This window comes from Sturnus vulgaris, chromosome 13, assembly GCF_052056855.1.
Source record: "Sturnus vulgaris isolate bStuVul1 chromosome 13, bStuVul1.hap1, whole genome shotgun sequence".
NCBI classification, from domain to species: domain Eukaryota; kingdom Metazoa; phylum Chordata; class Aves; order Passeriformes; family Sturnidae; genus Sturnus; species Sturnus vulgaris.
In genome coordinates this window covers 7745492-7768728 of record NC_142255.1, presented here as the reverse complement: position 1 = coordinate 7768728, position 23237 = coordinate 7745492, and the positions used below count along the sequence as shown (strand labels likewise).

Here is a 23237-nt window from a genome sequence, read left to right as displayed (position 1 = left end):
TAAATCCTTTTAATGTGCAACAAGGAGATTGCTGCTATTAATCCCCAGATTTTAATGAGGCACTAACACTAAACTGTTAGACATGACTTTAAAATCAGTATGTACTCGAATTGCCTGGAAATTTGGTCATCCTGCTAAAGGGCATTCATTTTGCCTTTCTGTTTTGTTCCCCAGCTTGTTATTTTAGCTTTAATTCCTGCCTTTCCTTTGTTCTTTCAAGCTGCTTACTACAAACTCACTGTTAGAACGAAGGCAGGATAGACAGACCTGGGACGACATGGCAGAAATACAGTGGTTTGCCATGACTATGACACATAATTCCTCAATATGACAAAGAAAATAACTTTCCTAAGAAATCTAGAGGTTGCACATAAAAAATGTCGGGGAAAATGACTCCCAATTCAGATATTATGTAACGGAAGAGAAATATTTTAAGGAAGAAAGAAAAACAAGAGAGTGACTAAATCAAAACCAGCCTTGAATTACTGATATCAAATCTGTAGAAGAAAATCCTTCCCTTTAGTATGAACACTGTAGCAGCAGTTTTGAGGATGATGGTTCAGAATTGCATTGAAAAAGGAGCCCAGACTCAAACCATTACCTTATAATTAAATAATAGAGAGGTTAAATGAGAGTGAAACTGCCACATTGATTTGACACTATCAATAATTGATATGGGAAACCTAATAATCTCTCTATCCCACATTTTTTTTAACCATTTGCCATTTAGAATCTCCTAGCAGGCATTTTAACATTTTAGAGAAGGTGGATCAGAATTACAGTTTGTACAGAACACAGTTATATTCTACAGCAATCGTTCCAAGGCTTTGGAAAACCCTGCAGAGTGGGAAATGACAGAACTGCATTTTTATGGCTGCTAGCTTAGCACCACAACTTGGGTTCCTGAAAACACAACTTAAATAGAAATAATAATAATAATAATAATAATAATAATAATAATAATAATAATAATAATGATAATAATAATGCCCAAATATTGCAAAATGCTAACAAGATTAGAAACCCCATTTTTACAGCATGAAAGACACAAGCATATAATATGAGCCAGATTTGCCCATGAAAATTGACATTCTGAAAATTGACATCCCCTTTAGACAAAACTGATCCTTCACACCATGTGCTCCTCACGTTTCAGTTCACAGAACAGTACTGTTGTATCTAAAAAGCAAATTTTTCTGAGGCATCAGCCTTGCAGGCTAAACCCCTTCAAAATCACATTCTCAGTTTTGGAGGGACCAGAAAATGCTCTGCACATAGGGGTAATTACAGAAAGCTTTCACTGATAAATACCAAGAAGACCCCAGAAGAGGTGATGAGTGAGGATTTGGGCCATCTGCCCTTTCTGCTATTCTCAGTTCATTACTTCTGCTCAGAGCAAATCTTCTCCAAGCCCTGACTGCTCAGCTAGAGGCTGAGCTCCTTTGCACAGCTTACTGCAGTTTGCCTCCAACATAGCACCAGACAATTTGGGAAACTGCTCTGCTAAAACTTGGGGTCACCTTACTGCACCACATACTTACCTCCACACTGAACTAAACAATGAGAGAGAAATGCAATTGAGAAAGTAATGGAAAAGCTAAGAAACAAAGCTATGTTCTCATTTTTCCTTTCCTCTCTCATATTCTTGCCAGCTTACATAGATAGCTAAGAAGTGCAATGTTTAGCATCAATTAATTCCAAACTAAGATGCAGATCACCAGGAATTACTCTCCAATCTCTGATAAGAAGGGAGAAAAGAAATCATTAGCCTCATATACAAAGACCATATTTATAAAGTACAGAGCAAAACTGTTTCTTTGTGCATTAAAATCTTTGTACAGCGTTGTCCAGTGTCTTCACTCAAAAAACTCAAAAATTTTAAAATTGCCCATTCACAAACTACCCACTACTTTTCTGGTACTGAAGAATGCTATAATCTAAAGGCAATGAAATGGAGAAGCAAAGAGGTCAACAGCCTGAGCACCCTCGAACAAAAGTTCCCTTGGAGATGTCAGCTGCAATCTCATTTGTTTCCTCTAACACTTTCAGGTTCCCCTGCTCCTTTCTTTAAAGCTCCTAATTCAGTGGCTGACAAATGATCATTTTAAAAATCCCTGTACAGGAATAACCAACTCTGAATTTGTCCACTGAAGATCACTCAGCTTTCCATCGTTTGGGCTGGGACTAGATTCTATAAAAGTGCTTATGGCCACACACAGGCAGTTTCCACCACCAGCTTCTCAAAGAGCAGTCTGAAGTTTTGTATATAGTATTTTCTCTTTCTGAAATCCTGGAAAGTCAACTAGGCTATTCTGAACCAGGTTTTTAGGGAAATGTACTCATTTATCCTTTCTTTGCTACGCCATAGCGTTATTCCTTCATTCTTACAGTATCCTCAGCAGGAAAGCAGGAAAATATATTGTCATCTCCACTGTCCTGGTTTCAGTTTAAAGCCACAATATCCACATACAGAATGGAAGTTTTGAGAGCAAGTTTCTGATCTATTCCAGTGCAGAAAATCAAGAGAAGAGGACTCAAGTGGATGCATCTTGAAGACAGTTCACAGGAAAAGAGGAAAACCTTGAAAAGTTAAGAAAAAATATCTCAGCATACATCAGGAATCTCTCTGACACTAATCAATTTTTTCAAGGATAAAAGCAATCACTTCTTCTCAGGATATTTTGTACTTTAAGAAAGATGCTCTTTTCTTTTGCTTAACAGGTAACACTAAATTTTAGAAAGCGTTAACCTAGCAACAGAAAGAGTTCATAATTAGCATGTCCACTCTGTATGTTATGGGAAAAAAAATCTCAAAACAGTTGAAGAAAACTGGCTTCTCAGAAGTGGATAATCACTCATCAAAAAGTTCTCTTCAATGCAGAAACACACATGCAGGAACAGAAAGGCACAATTTTGACAAGGTGACTATTAGAATGTACTGCTCCCTCCTCACTTCTTCAATCCACTGGAACAGATACAGATCTTGCTATCCATGGCTTATTAATATAATTGGGACAATAAATGGGCTCCTGGGCAGCAGCAATGTGCCAGAGAAAACAACATGAGGATCCTCACTGACACACGACCAACCCGTATTTTACAGTTTGTTCTCCTGCCCATCAGGTGCTCTTAAAGCCACTCTGAGATGAGAATCCAATATTGCAATGCAAGGGCATGCATCAGAATTCTCAATCTGTGAGGGAATAAAGTACAGAGTAATACACCCAGGTCTTCCTATTTTACTTTGATAGGAGCAGCTACCAGTACTGCCAAAATGCCACTCTTGCAGCTGCGTGCAAGCTATGAGTACACATATTGCCTTACTACACCTGAATCATTTAATAGGAGGCAAAAAATATTCCACTATCACCCCTCTCAATAAAGGCAGACAAACATCTCACCTCAGGAGTTATCACTAGCACTGTTTTAAAGGAATTAAAAGCTTGAGGCTTTGAAATACGTGGGTCTATATATTCAACAGTTTATTGATGGTGTGACTGACATTCCTTACCGAACCATGTAAACAAGCACGAGAGATTTGATCTTTTCACTTCTGAAGGCATCCCAGCTGGGGTTTTCCCTTCTCAGTCTATCTATCATCCAGGCAACAGTGTGTGGCCACAGAAGGCACAATAAATGCTAATGCACTTATCAAGGAATTCCCCTCTGCTCTTCAGCAGACAAGAAGCATAGGAAATAGGAGAGAAAAGGCACACAGTAAGCCACATTAACCAGCTTCAAAGCTGTTCTACTTGTGTGGCTGCATGCATTCAGCAGAAAGAACACACCACTTTCTCCCTTGCAAGGACTGATTTCCTTCAGCAGTTTGCCCAGTGATTGCCTTCTAGTATCTATGCTTAATCCTACGGATGCCTTTCTTTGGAGTTGCTGCCATTCTGTGAAGAATTAGTTCTGCTTAATAGCCCAACTGTTGCGTGGGGAACATCCAGCACAGTTTTGCACTTTACAACATGAAGACAAAGATCAGAACACAAGCAGGATTTTGCAACAAAAGACATGTCCCTTCACAACTAACCTAATCAGGCATCCAAATAGAAAAAAAAAAAAAAAAAAAAACACAAAACCAAACAAAACCAAAATAAACCCACACAAATCAAAATAGAACATGAAAGATTTAAAGATTGACTGATATGATTCTAAAGTTCCTCAAAGAACAAGAAAAATTTAATAAGCACTCAGTGCAACACACAAAAGATAATTCCAGCACTTTGCAACAAAACTCTGCAGCACTGGAAGCATAAATCTGCCCCATTCTGACCAATGAATTTCACTGCAGATGCAGCAGAAGGGTAAGACCTCTATTTATCGATCCTGTATCTCTAAAAAATAATAAATGCCATTCGTGGCTAAAATAAAACTGGAGCCTGAGCAGAATGCAAAGCCCACTCTTCACCTCAGCGTGCCTAGCTCATCAATCAGAGGAAGCAGCAGAGAGCACATCCCAGGCCAGGAGCGGGGCCCCACACATTCCTGTGCTGCACCACCCACCCTGCTCCTCTCCTCACATCTGGGCCAAGGCAGACGAAGGGGTTTCATTTCATACAGTGGCAAACTGACACCAGCCCCGTATGAATGAGTGTAAGTTGATATGGTGGTGCTGTTAAATCTCCAGACTGTCAGAAATGCTATTCCTGAGAGATAGGAGCACTCTCCATTTTTTCCTTACAGTGTTCCAGAATCAGCATCCCAGGATGAAAGAACATTTCAATGTAAAACGCTGAGCAGGGGTGCTGGGAATTCAAGCCCTTCATCCCCCTCTCCAAATGTCAACATTTCCTCATTCCCACGGGGAAAGGAAAGAAGAAATGCCTCCACTCTCAAGGGCCAAATGCCTGCAGCTCATTTCCCTGTCACCAAATGCCCCACTACTGCATTACACAGCCCAGAGATCTCACCCAAGAACAGTCTTTCAGCAGAAGGTAGTAACTAACAGTTAAAATCTGAATAGCCTAAACTCTGAGAGCAGCAGGGAGAAAATCAGAAACAAACATATCACCAAAAAAAAAGGCAACAAAAGACACTGTCAGTACTACCTATTTATTGATTTACTTAAATCCTCTAATTAGATGTTTACATGAAAAATTCCTGGAGGTACAGGAGGGGGAAGTGTTTACAACTCTTGCAAATGAAATGAATCAGAAGTGCAGGTTCCAGATAAAAATTATTCTGCCTTCTTTAGAGGAAGTCATCTTGCTATGGCTATTGACTGCTTGAGTGGAAGGCAATTGTTGGACTCTTGGATTTCCAGTTTGCTCGGTCATAGCATAACCAAACAGCCACGTTCTACTAAGTAGGTAATACATCTAGTTATTAGATTACTTGTATTTTCCAATACACCATGACAACCCATTTTTCCTTTCCATGAATTTTAAAAGCTGATTGTTTGTCTCCAACTCAAGGCCATGAATCAAAGCCACCAGGGAAGCACTGAGGGAAGTATAATCAGGAGCCCAGAGAAGCTGGTATCCCCATCTCAGACACCCCATTCCAGCCTGAAACAAGCAAGTCCCAAACCAAGGGACTGATCCCTGGGAAATGCAACTCTCCTGGACTGATCCTGGGAAATGCAACTCTCCTGGACTGATCTCTGGGAAATGCAACTCTCCTGGACTGATCTCTGGGAAATGCTGGCAGGAGAGGAACACCACCAGGCCTCTGTGAAAGAAGGCTGCCTATTCAACAGGTGTCTTACTTATCCCAGATTTCTGACACATATGTAGAGTGTATAACACAGAAGCATTAACAAGGTTAGATTATCTCAGACTTCCATCTTCCCTTGTGCACTTAAAGTAGTTAAGCCATTCATTTATCTTGACAAATACAAAATTCTCCCTTTTCCCCCCCAAAAAAGAGGGAGAGAAAAGGATACAACAGATCAAGCTTCACTCTATTTTCTTCTAAATCATGCACTTGTACTTCCATCAGCAGAAGTAAAATACCTTGGCCTGGAGCCAATCAGAAATCCCTCATAATACGTTCAATAAGCCAAATCAAAACAGTACATAGCTTATGAGAGTGGGGAAAAGAAACTTGAAGGTCGTATTTCATGTGCTGCAGCTCATGGTGCTCATTCAAACGGAGGCAGAAGGTTAACTGGCAGGATCTGCTCTCTAATTCCTCTTATTTCCAGTGGAAGGAGCTAAGCAACGACGTGCTCTGCTCAGTACTTGGTGAAGAGAACCAGCAAGGAAATCCGAATGCTAAGGAAACACGACCCAGCTGGAGGGCAAATGGAAAGAGGAGCCTGGCAGCACACTGAACTGGAACACACCTCCCCAGCGAAACTCAAAGCTGGTTTTTTGGACGTGTTAGTTGTCAAACTGAAAGCATGATTCAAGTTCCATAATGCATGGAAACACCTTCCTAGTTTTACAAAAAAAGGGCATTCTAAACCAGCAGAAGGAAGCAGCTCACCCGAGCAGGGAGAAAATGCTGAGTTTGTACAACAAGCTACTGTTTCAGGTGAAAACAGTACTAGATAGAAAATATGAGGTTCTGCCCTCAGCTTTACCATCGCCTGTGGTGTCTGGAGGAAAGTAAATTATTAGTTTGATCCTGTAGAATTTATTTTCTTCTCACTTTTCTCTTCATCCAAAACAGAGGGAACACACTAATTTTTTACCTGATGCTTTCCTGGATTGCTTAAAACCATACATGAGAGGTAGTAGAAACATTAACACTCATATAACATACACATTACATCTAAGAGTGAGATTAATAGCAATTTATATTCTTAACTCTGTCGTATCAACCAATCACAAAAATCTACAGATTTTTTGGCAGAAATATAGTGGGGTGGACAAATGACAGAAAAGATGGGGGGAAACAACAAAAAGCAAACAAAACAAAACAACCCTATTGCACGGATGGAATTGGAATTATCTGTGCCTCTACACGAGCACCACACTGCAGTGATAAACTAAATCTCTCTTTGATTGAAGGCCGAATTAAAACGGAGCAATGCAGGAACTCTCCTGACCCAAAAGTAATCCACTCAATCATATAATGCATCCCCTTCCTTTTAGTAAAATGAATAGCCCTCCATAGAACCTTTTTCTTCCTTGACAAGTCCTTGACAGAAGAATGTGAATCTGGACAGTTAAATGAATCAATCACCAGCTGCTAGGCCAGGCCCAAGATGGTGAGCCCAGGGGCCTGCCAGAGTTCACTGACCACTGGGCAAGGCAGGACAAAGCCTCTGCCTCTATGAATAGTCTACTCCTGGGATCCAAAGGTCACTTAGCTGCCTTGGAAACGGTCTCCTTTGGTTATTTAAAGTTCTCAGGCTATTCTGCCACAGATATTATTGTTTCAGGTGGTCACCATCTTTCTCCATCACAAGTTTGTGTAAGGCCAGGCAACCATTATTTAGATAAATGGAAGACAATGGTGAACATGGTAGCAACAAAATAACGAGGAAAGGAACAATTAAAATAAACAAAAATAATGCTTTACACTTCCCCATAATTCCAGCTTCTAAACAGGCCTAAGAAAAACATCCTCAGAGAAAGAAGGTGTCAACACCCTAAGGTACAGATCCCCAAAAGGATCTAGATGTACACATTGCAACAAAGGCAAAAGGTCTGGAATACTCTGCTGCCTTTGAGATTCTTTACATAAATGTATCAGGAAAAGCAACAACAACAACAGCAGAAAAAAACAAACAAAAAAAACCCCAAACAAACAAAAAACCCAAGCAAGTATTGGATCTTTTCTCTAGTTGTGACTGCAGGGCTGTAATTTCCAAAAATCTGCCCTATGGCTCAACATAAGACCTGTAGCCTAACAAGCAGGTGGTAGTCTAGGCTGTATGGGGGAGTAAATGTTTGAGAGAAGAGACAGAGCACATGAAAGAGGAGGTGAAATCCAAAGGTGCCAACTCCTTCACAGCACTGGAGCCCACAGTCCTGCCTGGCACCTCAAAAAAACTCTACTCCTCTGCACCAGCAATACACCCAATTTCATCTCAGTCAGATGACAGAAAGAGTGTGTGTGTATATATATATATATATATATATATATATAAAACCTGAGGACTATTATTATCAAGTTAAATTTATTGTTAAATACATGTTCAGATACCAGCCCATGTTTTGGTTGAATCAGAAAGTTCTGACAAATTTACTTGTTTAAGATGTTACCACAAGACTCTCTAAGTCTTTTTTTCATGACATCCTGCCCATATAAAACTCTAATATTTCAAGCATATTTCTTTCTTTTTTTTTTAAATTACATACATCATGAGATAAATGAAGCTAATCCCCAAACTTTCTTACTCACACGTTCAGTATCTCTTACATGTGTGTATACACACATGATGAAAATTTCCCAAATGCTCAGAAGTTGAGAAACTGAAGAACTGATACTGTTTATGTAACTGATTTGTTCTGTTTACATACATGCTTTAGGAAACAACACAAGTGCACAATCACACTTCCCCCAGCATTCACAGAACCAAATGAATGGTGCTCACGTAATGAGCATCTATTCAATATTTTGTTTTCTCCTCTCTGTTCAGTGTGTGGCCTCATTCCTTGTTTGTTACACTGTGTTAAGCACTGCCCTGAACAGTTACCAGCTTCCTTCTGCCCTTCCCTGAAGGGCTCTGCACTACAGTTCTTGACAAATGTTACTGCATCCACATTCATAACACCTTGAAATTAATTTCTATTATTATTTTAATTTTCCTGGGGGGTATGGACAAACATTTCGATGGGGGAATGAAATATTCACTACATTTAGACATCCAAGAGACAATATTGATCCTTCACAGTGCCCTTGTGTTGCAATCATGGACAGCTCCCCCAATTTGCTGCAGCTCCAACTGACCAGACCTCAGAACCTCGTATCAAATATTGAGGATATAAGAAATATGTAATCAAAGACTTGCCATGAAAAGTCAGGACAAGTGGCCTCATGTCACATATTGCAGAAGCTTCTGGCTGAAGCAGAAATGCATTTTTAATACTCTAAAGATCCCCAGACTAGGAGATCATTCTTTGTCTTTCTGAAGTTCCCAAGGGAAGTCCCCCCAGTCCACATTCCACGTCCTGACCGACCAGATGCTCTGATGGGCACAGTCTCTTGAGAAAGTCTTTGCCACATCCTCACTCCTCTTCCACTCTCAACTTGTAGCCATGGCAACCTGCAAACGAGCCAAGCCCAGGTCCCCTCACTCCACAACATCCTCCTGAGCACTCGCCTCTTCCCACCAAAACCCTTCCTGACCTCTAGACACATGAGACCACTCACACCTCCACTTCACCCCTGCCCCTCCCAAACTTCCTCTCCAGGTAATTAGAGCATTGTTTCCAGCCTTCCATGCCAGCTGGTTTCTCCAGGCAGTGTTAGATCACACTTCAGCTCCTCATTAATGCAGAACAGGAGGAAAAAGCAAGTCTACATCTGTCCAGGACTGCTTCGAGTCAAAGCCCAGCTCGGTGTTCACAAGCAACAGGCTCAGCACAAACATCACCTCCTGTCTTGAGCTAGTCAAACTGAGTAAAGCTGTGTGAACACATGCCAAAAAACTAAAAAAGTTTGAGATTTTTCCTCAGAACTTACAGGACAACCAATTAATCAGCAACAACAAAAACTACTTCCAGAAAACAAAGACCCCAATAAGTTCCATGTCTCTGTTCCCTAAGCAGACATTTCCATGCTGTCCTAGTGAAAACAAAATACAGAAAAAACAGTTTCATCTTCAATTTGCTCTAGGGAACAGGATAAACAGTCCTGATGAAATTTACTATATTAGAAAAATTAAAAAGCAGAGATGAATACTGACATGCTAAATTTCTATCCAAAATGTTAACAGGTCAGAAAATTAGCGAGTACAGTTCTACAGTATAAATATTTGGTAAATTTAAGATTAGAGTGCCACTAGCCCCCTTAGAATAAGATTATCATTTGTACACACACACAAAAACAACAGAGCAGAAGAGAAGTGTACCACTGATTTTTTTTTTTTTGCAAGACGCATCAATAGGTTTCATCTCTACCAGACAAAAATAAAGTCTGGCAGATAATTCTTTCTTGGGGTGACTTTTTATGCCTTCTTAGAAAATCATGAGATGTGTTTCCCATTGATAGAACTCTACACTGTGCTGTTCAATCCTTCAGAAACATCCTTGCTAAGAGGACTAAACAATTCAAACCTGTGTCACCTTATCTAGCACAAATCCTTCAATTCTTTTAAATCAACACCTTGGTGAGGTTATCTTCACATTGCTGTTTCTTGAGATGGTCAGAGCTCATCTACCAGTCAGCAGCTGCCAAAGAGAGAAGACAAGCTCTTCTCAGATGGACCCAGAGCCCCACTGCTCCTGCCTACTCACCTCTAGCAAACTAGAGGACTGATTAAACTTCTTTATGTTTCACTGCAGCTTCTTTTTTTAATAACTTCATGTTTGCATCACGAGTGGACTTTCATGTCTAGTACACAGCAAAAGCCCCACAGGCTACTTACTACTAATGAAGGTCATTACAGAAAATGTCAACATTATAAACATTAATCTAAACACAAAGCACAGATTTTGAGCATGTTTCATTCTCTCTGTAGGATCTACTTCCAGGATCTCCTTTACTGCACAAAGGACACAAAAGTCTAAAAGGAACGAAATACTGTTTCTAAACTATAGCTAATTAAATTCTTCATGAAAAATATTTATTCTGTTTAAAAAGTGACCATCTTCAATAAAATCTCTGACTAGAAAGGAGCTACCCTGTGCTCCATAATGATACCAATTAGCAGATTAGATATGTTGCCTTGTATGTGCAGAATTTCCTGCAGTTATTTTATGATAGATAATATAGGGGTTCCTTTAGCATGTACGGGGATCTTTTATTATAATTGTGTATTTATCTTAAATAAATCCATGCAAAACCAGTAATTATATAGAGGGGGGAAGGGAGGATAAAGCCCTGTTTAGATTTCAGGGATTCACCATCTGAAAGCTTTTATTCTTCCACAGTGAAGGAAAGTTATGACCTTTGACATGTGGCCATGGTGCCAAAGAAACTGCTCATAAATGTGTGTCAGTAAAGAAGCAGAAATCAATAAATTCATTTAATCCAGTGAACTATTATGTAGTGAGACACAATATATTGTCAAGAGCCAACTGCTCTACTCTTTCTCGCAAAAGACAAAAATTTTATGTAATGGATTTTTTGGATATTCAATTTTTTGATAAATATTTGGGTCAGCTATGGTACAATTTTTTAGTCCATTCATTTCTGCTTGAAAGATCCCCAATAAAGCTGGATTCAGGTAGCACAACAGGAACACTAGAAGGCAGGCAGATATCCTATTAACAACCTCCACCACTACCAGAGATAGCTATCCCACAGGAAGCAAACACTGGCAGGTGTTAAAAGTGTCTTTTTTTCCACAACAGGCACTCAAGAGCAGAAAAAAATGAAATATTGTTCATCATTCCAAACAAAGTAGTTTCAAAAGACCACACAAAGCACTGTTACAAAGGTTTTCAGCAATGCATTTGGTTACCTACCAAACACTGTAAGAATCAGCAGCATGCAGCACTGGGCAAAGATTATGACCATTAAAAACAAATCCTAAGTGCCACGTGCTGGGAATGTCACAAAACTCCCATCAATGCCACCGAGAATTCCACTGTTAATTTCTTGTACGCCGTGGGATAAAACTGAGCTGCTTTCCTGGCACAGGCTGGCTGATCTAATAAAAGCAGGATCCACTTTCAACCTCTATTGAAGATCAATGATAAATCTGCTTGCAAACTGTGGGCTACAGGGCTGTTTGCATAAATAAGCATTAAAAGCAAGAGGGGAAGAAAGAGCTGCTCATATGCTCACTTAGGCTTTCAGAGAGGAGGTGGGGGAAGGAAGTTTCACCCTTGTAATTTGGGACACGCTAGGTACAAAGTTTCTCCTCGGGCAAAATGACAGAGTCGTGCCAGAACTCCCAGAGAATATTTCCAGTTAACATCAATTTACCGGATGTCACGGACAAGTTTAATGAACAAAATGATAAATGTCTGTCAATGGCTTCATAAAGTCAACGAATTCTCCTTACAAAGAGCATACATAATGCACAGCTCTGCCCCAGGCACACGTTACACTTATTAGAGCTTTACTAGAAATCTTGATGTGGACGGTGAAATGCTAATTTAATAATTTACCCTAGTTAATCTGCTGATAAGTCATCTAAGCAATTTATTAATATGTTCAAGATTGTACAAGCAGGAGTAAGAATTTAAAATGCTTCTGCATATTCAAAGAATTTAATTTTAAGGTTCCTTTGAAAAGATAACAGGTTATTTGAAAACTTCCAGTTGTAAAAAGTTGTAAAGAAAAAACAATACTGTGTAACACTGACCTGGTTTTATTGCACATTATTGCAGTGGCTATTAAAACAGCTTTTTCTTAATCCTAATTATTGTCTGATTTTAAGTGACAGGCAGACCACCTGAGACAAGATATTATACTTCTGTAGAATCATTTTTACCTCATCTAAATTTGGGGTCAAAACCGATCTCAAAGTATCTTATGACACTTCCCTCCTCTGGCACAGCTGTGAAAATAAGCTCCACTGGGAAACAGCACCTCCTTCCAGGCATCAGACAGGAATAAGGAAGGAGGGGCACCAGAAGCAGTTCTGCAGATCCAAAGCAATAATATAACACATAAGTGATAATTTATAAAGGAAAAGGAAAAAACAAAAACTAACTAAATGCAGAAAAATCAGCCTGCACCTGAGTTGAGAAAGAAAACAGAGTGAGAACATGGGAGAGGACACGAATGATGAGAAAATTTTCAATGTTAGAACAGATCAGCAAATAAAGGAAAAGCTTTGCTGTTTGATATGTTTTCCTCTGCATTTTAAGGTGTACAGAAAGTGTCACAATACAGCTTAAAAGAGCTGACAAACCCACTTGGTAAAATATGGTGATATGGACATGGTGATAGATAACTTCTATGACTTTAGAGGGAGAAGATGGAGCATTGCTACTCGACATGAGAAACTCATGCTAAAGGCTGAGATGTAAGCTGTTTTTCTAAACTTATTTTAACTTGTTTGGACTTTAATCTGAAATGGCTCAAAGTAGAGCCAAGAAAACCCCAGAAATCATGAAGGTTTTACACAATAAATTCTGATCTATTGGAATAAGAACAAACAATGTAATCAATCAATGTGATCAGGATTATTATCTGAAGACACTAAAAATTAAATTTGAAAATATAAAGTTGCTTCTGTTCACGGGATCCTCTCTGGTTTCCAAATCCATTCATCACTATAAACAAGATGCACACCACAAGCTATAAAGACTTCGTTTAACTTTCCCCCCAGCTATGTATTAAAAGAACACCAGATGACATGTTTAATGCTAGTAATAACTTACCTCTTATTACCCCTTGTAATAAAGTACCTCTTATGCCTGGTCAATCAGTAATTGGTTTTTTTTTAAACTCTCTGTCATAAGCAAATTATTTCAAAATTAAGCTATTACTACCTCAGAGCTAAAGAGCAAGTTTCTAACACTTCTAAGCCAAGGTAAATTATTACTATTATTAAATTGTAAATCATAATTTTAGCATGTTCTGAGGCTAGAGGACTAGGACAAGGTAAGTTTTGCTGCTTTGTCATTAATACACCACTCAGAGAAGCTTGCAGCTAGGACAGACTTTTCTCCTTTCTAAAACACTGTGTTTGCTCCGCCTAAAGCTGCAATTCCTGAAGTCTTGCACATAATGGAATTTGTTGTCCACGCCACCATCTACCTAAAACATGTGCCTGACAAAGATGCTCCACATCAGAATACAGATACAGTGAATTGTAATGCTTTGAGATAAACCCCATCCTACCACCAGTCCCCTGATATCAGTCAATACAAAGGAAGTTTTCTTCCTAAGATTCTGTAGATGGGAAAATTTATCAAAGACCCTCTCTGGAGATGGCTTCATGCTTTTCACAATACATTTCTGCCACCATTCTAAACCAACATCCATCTTACCCTCGCTGTCCAGGAGAAGTGTACCAGGATTCTGATGGCAGACACTGCTTTCAAACACAGTTTTTCTCCAAGGCTGGAGGTGTCATTTGCTCAGCAGTATTCTACCATTGAAAAAATTGGTAGAGTACAAGTCAAAATGTAGCTGTGAGGTCTTGAGAGGAAGAGAGCCGATTGTCATTGCCTGTTTTGTGTTGCAGGAGTCACTCCTTTCCTCAGAGCTTTGCCCACACACAGAAATAATGTCATAAAAATACTTTCAAATAATTTATAAGGATAAGGGTGTATTCTCACTACTTTTATCAGAAGAGGAAGTCAGTTAAAACGGGTATAAATGCAAGAATCATGACTACAGAAGGTTAAACAACTGCACTCTTCTCTGATTTTCTTCCTGCCCAGTAACCCTGCCAGAGATGGTGAAGAAGCTGCGTGATGTGCAAGACTTTTGGAATTGCAGCTTTAGGCGGAGCAAACACAGTGTTTTAGAAAGGAGAAAAGTCTTGGTACATTGCAATTTTTGCCTCAATTATTAAATCCTGATAAAAGCTTTGAGTATCAAGCTTGTTGTCAGCATTCCTATGTCTTTTGTAACAAATTCATTTTCAGTATTTAATTTCTCATGTTGCATTCTACTGCTCTGACATGCAGTAAACAAGCAGCTACTTACTGATTACTATTGCTACAACGTTCAGGCTAGAAACAAACTTGCTCAAGCTTAGCTACCAAAAAAATTAGTTTTCTCATTAAGCAAAGTCAGAAAAGACCCTGGCCATAGGGGGAGTTTAAAAAGCTGTTTAGTGTAATACTGGCACAGAAGGACTCAGAAACCCTGACATTTTTAACCCATAAGATAGAAAGATTACACATTCTGTCATTGTTGGGTTTCTGATAATCAGATTCTAATTGAATTTCAGGAGCAAACCTGTCTGCCTCTGGGGAAAATGATACCTAGGTTCTACTTCCATACTTTGCAGATGCTCTGATGTGTCAGAAACCTCTACCAGAATGACAAGAAATGGACACTTGAGAAACAAGCACTTTGAACAGGGCCTTGAGATGCTAACTGTATTATCCAGATGTCACTTAGTTTATTTTGTCTTTGAGGGCATTTATATTGTTAAAAACAAAAGCAATCTTCCACTCACCTAAGACCAAATTTGATTTCATTGAAAAAAAACAACAAAACCAATAGAATTCTTATTGAGTTATGAAACAAAATAAAAGCAGCAGAAAAAAAAAATCTGTCTACTAATGCTTATTTATATTTTCCTCTAATAAATTAGGAAGGCCATCTCCCTCCAAAGTTTTTACACAGAAAAAAACATGGGAGGAATTTACAGTAATTCCATAACTTAAGTCATAGGTAAATTGTCCATACTCAGGTGGTTTCACAGACATCTCTTCCCTAAATCTGCTGTTCATGTCTTTAAAAAGCAACAAGTTAATCCATACAACCAAAAATTGTTTCCACTACAGATGCAGGTTTTGGAAGGCTGCCAGATGGATTTCTAACTCCCAATACAAATGATCTTGTGCGATTTTTTTTCCCTCTCTAACTCAATTGCTGAGACAATCAACTTTAAAATGTAGACACTGCTTAAAATGCTGCTGCTTAAAAGCTACCTAGAGGCTGACCCTAGTAACTAATGTTGACCATACAACCCACACTTACTCAACAAAATGTGGAGTCTTGACATTGTTGATTACTTTTTCACTTAGGTGGTGATTACCAGTTATAAAGACTGGAAGCAATCAATCCCAATTTAACAGCTGGGCCTATTGATGAAACGAAAACAACAAAAAAAATGCAAAACTAAATAAAGATTATGTCCACAATTTTGGAGATAAAGTGTGGAAAAAAATACAAAATGCCGAGGAAAGCAAACAAATACAAAGCACAAGTTTGTTCTACAATGGGCATGACCGTGTTTCTGTAGGAAAACGCTTAGTAACTTCTAAATTCTTCCTCCAAGATTCTCTTTTGTGATTGTTTTAAATTGTTCTGCACACCATCAATAGCCACAGCTGTTAAATTGTGAAGACGTGACAACAAGTCTCTAGGCAAACAACTGCTCAGAGTGAGATCCTTTTCTTTAGGATAATCAGAGCTGGCTGACAAAAGGGGGCCTTACTGAATGCCCTTTCAACAATTTCTACACCAAGAAATGCAGAGAAAAAGGGAGGGGGAAGAAAGGGAGCAGTGGGGGGGGAGCACCACCCTGCAGGAACAGAGCAGCATCTTTTGCTGCCATGCATGGCTCTGCAAGCAGGAAAGGAATCTCCATGGGTTTGTGCACACAGCACACACACAACTCGCACCAGGTAAGGGGTGAATACTTTTGGCCACGGCTCTGAACAACACCTAGCACAGCACCGTGTTTTCCTTCAACATTTCTCATGGAGGTGAAGGTTTTATTAGCAAGAGTGCACTGGCAAAAAGATTGTGCATTCTTTTCAAAAAGAAGCTAGTAAAAACTTTATACACTGTAAAGCTACATTGATTAAAACTGGTAAATAAACCCTAACAGCTTTGGTCTGACTAGCTAGGAAGAAAAGCAAGGGTATGGAAGGCCTTAGTCTGGCATTAGGCTTGACACAACTTTGAAACCGAGGTGTTGAGGAAACCCATAAAAAGCTCACCTCTCAAGTGACATGGTAGTGGAAACAAACACTGTTCATGTGCACTAACCAAAGTTTTATACATTTTTTTATCTTGGTAACAATATAAAAGCCCATTCCTTATTGTGTGAAAAAGCTCTTACAAGTGCAGCCCAGCCATTGTTGAAAAAGGAGGGAATGCCCTAGTACCAAAAACAACAACAAAAACCTAAGTAATGGTTATGTCTTTAAAGGATATGAACAATTGTCTTCTGTCAAGGTGCTGCAGGACTTCAGGTCAAAAGATGCCTGAGGAGTTGCAGAGGAAAATACTACAATAAAAAGGGTTAAGAAAGATAGTATTTCCCTGTTTTCTTATTTCTTCAGGATATCTCAGTTAAAGAACAAAAATCTTACTGTTCTTCACTGTTATCTGACATTGCTGACTAAGACATCGGAACCTCATCCTCCTACCTAAAAATACTGGAATTTAAATGCACTAAGGATCAGCCACGTGCACTCTCAGCTTAGAAACAAATTTTCCTCTCAGGATATTCAAATCAACTAATCAAAGCAACAGCAGTAGGGCCCCACTTGTCAAAACCCAGACCACCAGGTTCCTCGAGCTGTCTGTAACCACACCAGCTCCACAGCATTAAGACTTTGCTCTCTTTCAATACAAGACTATTGCCTACAGCTCCCATTTGCCATATCACTTCCACCTCAGTCCAAAACCACTTTGCCTCCTAACACCACCCTTCTTTCTCCCAATTTGTACCTCTCTCCATTTCTATTTGAATTAACTTTACATAACTTTGAGTTCTATATGCATTTGGAAGACATCTGAAATGACAGATTCCATAGAAAATGAAAACTGTATTGACAGACCACAGCTATTAATCCTGTTATTTTAAGGCAAGATACAAAATAATTTTTCAAAAAATCAGTAGCAGAGGAGCAACAGTTTTGCCTACACGTTTCACAAAGGCCATAGTTTGATGAGTGTAAGTTTCATTAACCTTCCCCTGTCCCCACTAAGTCTTTCCACCTCCACTTCAGTCCTCTCAGTTACAGCACTGCAATCCCTGAGTGGCTCCAAGACAAATCAGGGAACTCATCTGGGTTAAACACCATCTTTTGCTTTAATTCTAGTATTTTAACCCAACGAGTTAGCTACACATGCAGCTGTGCCCACACAAGAAACAGCACAAAATGGGAACAAACAGCTGGAAATGCTAAGGAAACATGATGGTCACAGTACAGAAAGAGGCTCAGCTGGATGCACCCTTCAATGCAAATATTTAAAAGCAGAGCAAAAGATGCTATTAGGCTATAAAAACATAAATATGGCCAATTACTGGCAGGACAGTGGGACCTGAAGCCCCATCACTGCCTCAGCAGGTAAGCAAAATTATGAACTTTCCACAAGTATAGCCTGCCATGTGCAAAGGGCCCAGCAGTGCACAGTGCAGGACAGTGGGCACACACACAGTTGCCCTCCAGGAACATGTTCCCACAAACCTGCTTGCATAACCTTTCACTCCTGTGAAATGTAGAAACCTGTACACGAAGAATTAGAATTACATTTCTTCTAATTCACAGACATTAAAATCAATTCAGACAAGTTACAAGTGGAGAAGGGCTTATCTAGGAATGCTGTTTATAAACCATCCAGCCATCTCAAGCCTTCCATTTCTACTTTTTGTGAAAAGGACAAATAGTGAACAACCTATCCAATCACTGCCCAATGCCCATGTTACCAGCTTCAGAACATGATCCACCTTCTCCATTTTTCCTGAATAATATTTTATTGGAAGTCTAGCTTTAGTTTTAGACAGACTCTTAATTAACCGGAGTTGAATAATCAAAAATTTAAAAGGCAGGAAAACAAAAATCTCAGCTCATTTACTTTTGGCTGATTCAAAGTTGTACCAAAAGGGCTTTCTCTGAAGCCTACATTCCCTTTATTTTCTGTAAAAAGAGATTTCTCTCAGTAGCAGTGGCAAAAGTTGAATTTTTAATAAGTCATGCTCTTAAGGAGTACCATTTTCCCCCGACATGTTGCCTCACAAAGAAACAGACAGGACCTCCTCCTCTGCCCCCACATCAATCAGCCAGCTTTGGAAGTAACTACAAGCATGTACTGAAACTAATATTTAGTTTTACCTAAGCACTACCTCAGCACCAGAGATTCCTTTTTAAAAAGTAGGGGGATCTCACAAAAAAAAAAAAAAAAAAGCCCTAAATTAGTCAAATTCTTTTGTGCATGGATGAACAACAGGAAAGCAAAGCCTTGGGGCCTCTGGGGAGGAACCCTGTCCCTGCAGACCTACTCTGATGTGCTCGGGAGATAAGGCTCCATAGTGACACTTAAGGAAAGGCCTGCTCACATTTGAATTTCTGCATTCCTCAAGAACAATTCATGGCAATCACTAACTTTGCAGAGGAGCTACATGAAAGCTTTGGCCAATGAATGAGGGTCATCTGCTCTTTATCACAAGGGTAAACCTCATCCTGGCCAGTTTCTAACCTTTTAACCCTGTGAATTCTTAATTTGCACATGAATAATGGAATTCTTGCCAAGAGTGCAACCTTCAGCTTCCAGTTTCTAACTTTAGAAACCAAGACCTGATCTTCTTGTGTGTTCAGATCTTAAACTCTTGGACAGATTAAAGTTTTTGATTTCCAAATGCAACACTAAACATTACAATTCTGAAGCAAAAGATAAGCTTATTGGCAAAACCTCTGACCAGGCAAAGTAAAAGAACATCCTCACACCCTGCTGCTACCAGTAACTGAAGAGAGCATTTGCTTTTTTCCTCCAAAGAAAGAATGCCCATTTAATGCCTATTCTCCACCTGTTTAATATGTATAGTTCCTTCTGTACCCTGACCACGAGGTAATTTGCCTTTGCAGCAACCGACAACTGCTTCTAAAAAGAAAAATTGTAAGACTACAAAATCCCCCAAAAGACTTTCATTTATTTCACTTAAAATGCCTGCAAAGTTCAATCAGTTCATGAGAGCAGGCAGAAACACTGTGCAAATGAGAGAGAAAACTAATTTTGCACGTGTTTTATGGGCTCCAAATCATCACAATACAAATTACTGCCCAATTTCACAGCTTTACAGTAAAGATGACATTCTGAAACGGGTCAGATTGGTGCATGACTAAAGAGAAGAGACTGCTACACAGGATATCTTCATGTTTGGCCACTAGTTAACCACTTAATCACTAAGTCAACAACACCTACTGTGATCATTATGGATCCGCTATCTCTTCCAGTTTTCTCCAACAGCCATAGAAAGCCTTTCAAGTATTCAAAGAAGAAAAAGAAACCTTTTGTCACACAGAGAAGGGGAGGAAGGGAAAAAAAAAGGGCTGCAAAACAAGAATCTCATTCCACAGCACACAATCTATTGGTTTACAAGATTTTCTTGGTGAAAATCAGCAAAATTAAACCACCTTTCTGATGAAATAATGTGTATGCAAGAAACAAACAGTTACAAAAATTCAATATTGTGCGAATAAAACCAAATACTACAATTGCATTACCATGCTATTCTACCATAGTGCTCTGTACTATTCCAGAAGTTCTCTGGTGTTAAGAATAGAGCTCATCCTGCAGTGTCTCCAATTTAAAGTGGCACTAATTTTCCAGTGCCACCCACAGAATCCATCAGCCACTGCTTAGCTTTATGTGTTAACAACAACAAAAACAATCCTATCCTCTCTAGGAGGACTTTCTTGTCTAATTTTTAATCATGCTGACACTCTGAAACTTAGTGAGGTGAATTTAAATGTTAAAACTTGTAATACTTCATTTTTCACCATTTTACCAAAAGCACCCGTTAATTACTTAGTCTATCAATCCTGTATATGAGCAAGATAAAAAGTAATACGCAGGCAGGTTTTTGAAATGGAGAGTTGAGTTTCACATTCTTACAGCATGTGAGAACTCAGCACTCACTTGGAGCCACCTGCTTCCAGCATGGTTTTGAACAACCCAGTGCTCTAGCTCACTGAACAAGGCTTTTCACACCTTCCTGGGGGATCTCCTGGACAGTTTTTACAATCAGGTCAGAAATACGTAGAAAAAAACTAACAAATGTTAACATTCACACTTCTTTTAATGTAAACTAATATACCAATTTCATTAACTAGTTTCAGATTGAATTTAGTAAAAGCTGCAACTTAGAAGTAATGTCAAGTTTTCACAGAGGTACCAGCACTAGTTTGATTCAACTTGCTACTAAGAACAAGGTCGAAGAGGTCAAAGGAAGTCTTTTCCTATTAGATTAAGTTCATCAGTTAAGTCCTATTATAGAGGGAACATGAGAACACTACATAAACTGTGTACTCTCTGTGTTATACTTTCTTTGAAAGGAAAGTTTTCTTTACTTTGCCAAAATTTACTTTTCTTTGAAAAGTACATTCCCATATACTTTCGGGAAGCAAAAGGAGCTCATGTTGTAGAAGCAGTCTAGTGGCAAAGCTCTGCACTGCCATGGAAAAAGGCACAGCATTCCGTTCTTCACACACATCTCTTGCTCAATGTTTAAAGATGATAGGAAAATGGAGGGCAACAAACACCCTGGGTCAGTCTGTTAAAGCCATAAAGGCACTTAGACACAACTATTTCCTTCACCATTCCCCCAGCAGTAGGGAGTCACTCCAGAAATTCAACTCTCCCTTCCCAGTGGAACCACGTAACAGGCCCTTATGGGAGCTTCCAGAGGAACCAAAAGGGACAGCACCCACGTTTGCTTGGCTGAACATGTGTCAGAAAAGCAAGACCTAACAGTTGCCCAGAAAACCTTTCCCCTTTTTCCTCTCCCAGAGATAAACATCTACACTGATCATTCCAGCCTGACCCAAGATGGCACAACAGAACATCAAGCTGCTGAACAAGGAATTTCTTTATTTTTTTTAATCAGATCTGTAGATAACCCTTGTAAGGCTGCTAGAACAGCACTTGGGAAACAAGACCTAGGACTTCTGTAGCCAGCAAGATTCTGCATCACCACCTGCTCCAGGGACTAGTGACACACATAAGCCACCCACACAAGGCACCACTGCCCAAGAGGTCTCACAGGTGCCTGCACCACTTCTGCCACATCAGGGACTGAAAAAGGGACCACCTTAAGTTTTTCCTACAATCTTTAAACATTTAAAAAGAAATAAAGGTTCTCTAGAATTACTCTGTACTTTTGCATTTTAACTTTTCAGGTACGCAATCAAAACGATAAGCTATTGCACGCTGTTCAGAGAATTGCTGTCAGGGAATTGTCAGGAGCAGGTTAATAAACAGGAGCTGGGACTTACTTGCTAGTGTGAGGTGACTTTTTTGACTGAGAATGGCCCCATATTTGTTCAGAGCTAAGCACTGGTAAAATCCTTCATCAGACAGTTCTCCCTTCTTTCCTTCCACCTCACTGATATACAAAGAGCCATTGGATAAAGTGTAGATCCGCTCATTTTCAGACACTTTGCCTCCATTTTTCAGCCATGTAATAGATATAGGAGCTTCACCACGGGCTTGGCAGTCTAAAACCACCGGATCCTTCCTTGACACAGTAACGTCCTGAGGCTCTTTCACAAAAAACAGTTCACTAAAGCACCACACTCCTAAGAGAGAAAAAGAAAAAAAATGTTGTTTGTACGGACAGACGTGTAAGCAGAGCCGCGCAAGTTACCAAGCGCGCTGTGAGCTGCGAGTCATCCCGCGGAGCGCACAGCACGAGGTGAAGCCATCGCCACCGCTCGCTCCGAGCGCTCCCAACTCCGACAACTCCGGGGAAACTTGGTACTGACTGCAAGCGGCGCGAAGCCCAGGGGCTGGCAACAGCCAAGGAGCCAGAGAACCAGCGCCCTCCCCACGGCCGGGCGGGGGCCGCGGTGACCCCGGGGGCCGCGCAGCGCCGGGGCGGTCACACAGGTGCGACCGCTCCGCCCGGCCCGCTCGCTAATTTTACAAGGCTGCCAAAGCAGCCGGAGCGGGTCGCGTCGTAAAAAGGCTGATTTTACAAGGAATCGTAAGCGAGAAGCCCTCAGCAGAGCGCGGAGGGGCCGCGCACCGCCCGCACCCCTCAAGCCCCCCCCGCCCCGTCGCGGCGCGAACAAAGCGCGGAGCCAGCGCCGGTTCCCGCTCCCTGCCCGGCCGGTCCCGCCGCTGCCGGATAAATAAAGCCACGTGCGGCGGCCGCAGCGGGGCCGGACAATGGGGCTGGGGCCGGCCGCACTCACCTGGCAGCGGGAGCAGCAGCAGCAGCAGCAGCAGCGGCGGCAGCGCCCGCAGCAGCGGCCGGCGGCGGAGCGGCGCCATTCAGCGGGACGCGGCTGGCATGCCCCGCCGGCCGCTCCACGCACCGGTCAGCGGCCGAGGGGAGGAGACTGCGGACGGACGGCGCGGCCCCGGCGCGCCCGTCCCGGCCCTACTCTCTGCATCTCGTCTCCATTGGCCTTTGGGGAGAAGAGGGGCGAGGGGCAGGGCCGGCCGGAGCAGGGAGGGAGGGCCGGCGCTGGACGGGGCGGGCCGCGGGGCGGGGGTCGCGGCGGACAATGCGGGGGGCGGCGGGGCCGGGCGGCCGCGCGCACGAGGGGCCGCGGGCTCCGGCGCCATCTGGGCCG

At 40.9% G+C, this 23237-nt stretch overlaps 1 protein-coding gene across 1 annotated transcript in view; it reads right to left on the bottom strand.

Annotated features, from left to right (window-relative positions):
- The window catches only part of PRTG (protogenin), a 76134-nt gene extending 53181 nt beyond the window's left edge, over window positions 1-22953 (bottom strand). Inside the window, 2 exon segments of the mRNA XM_014873956.2 lie at window positions 21933-22235; window positions 22854-22953. Of these exon segments, the coding sequence (XP_014729442.2) occupies window positions 21933-22235; window positions 22854-22953 (403 nt within the window).
- Window positions 22954-23237: the final 284 nt, after the last annotated feature.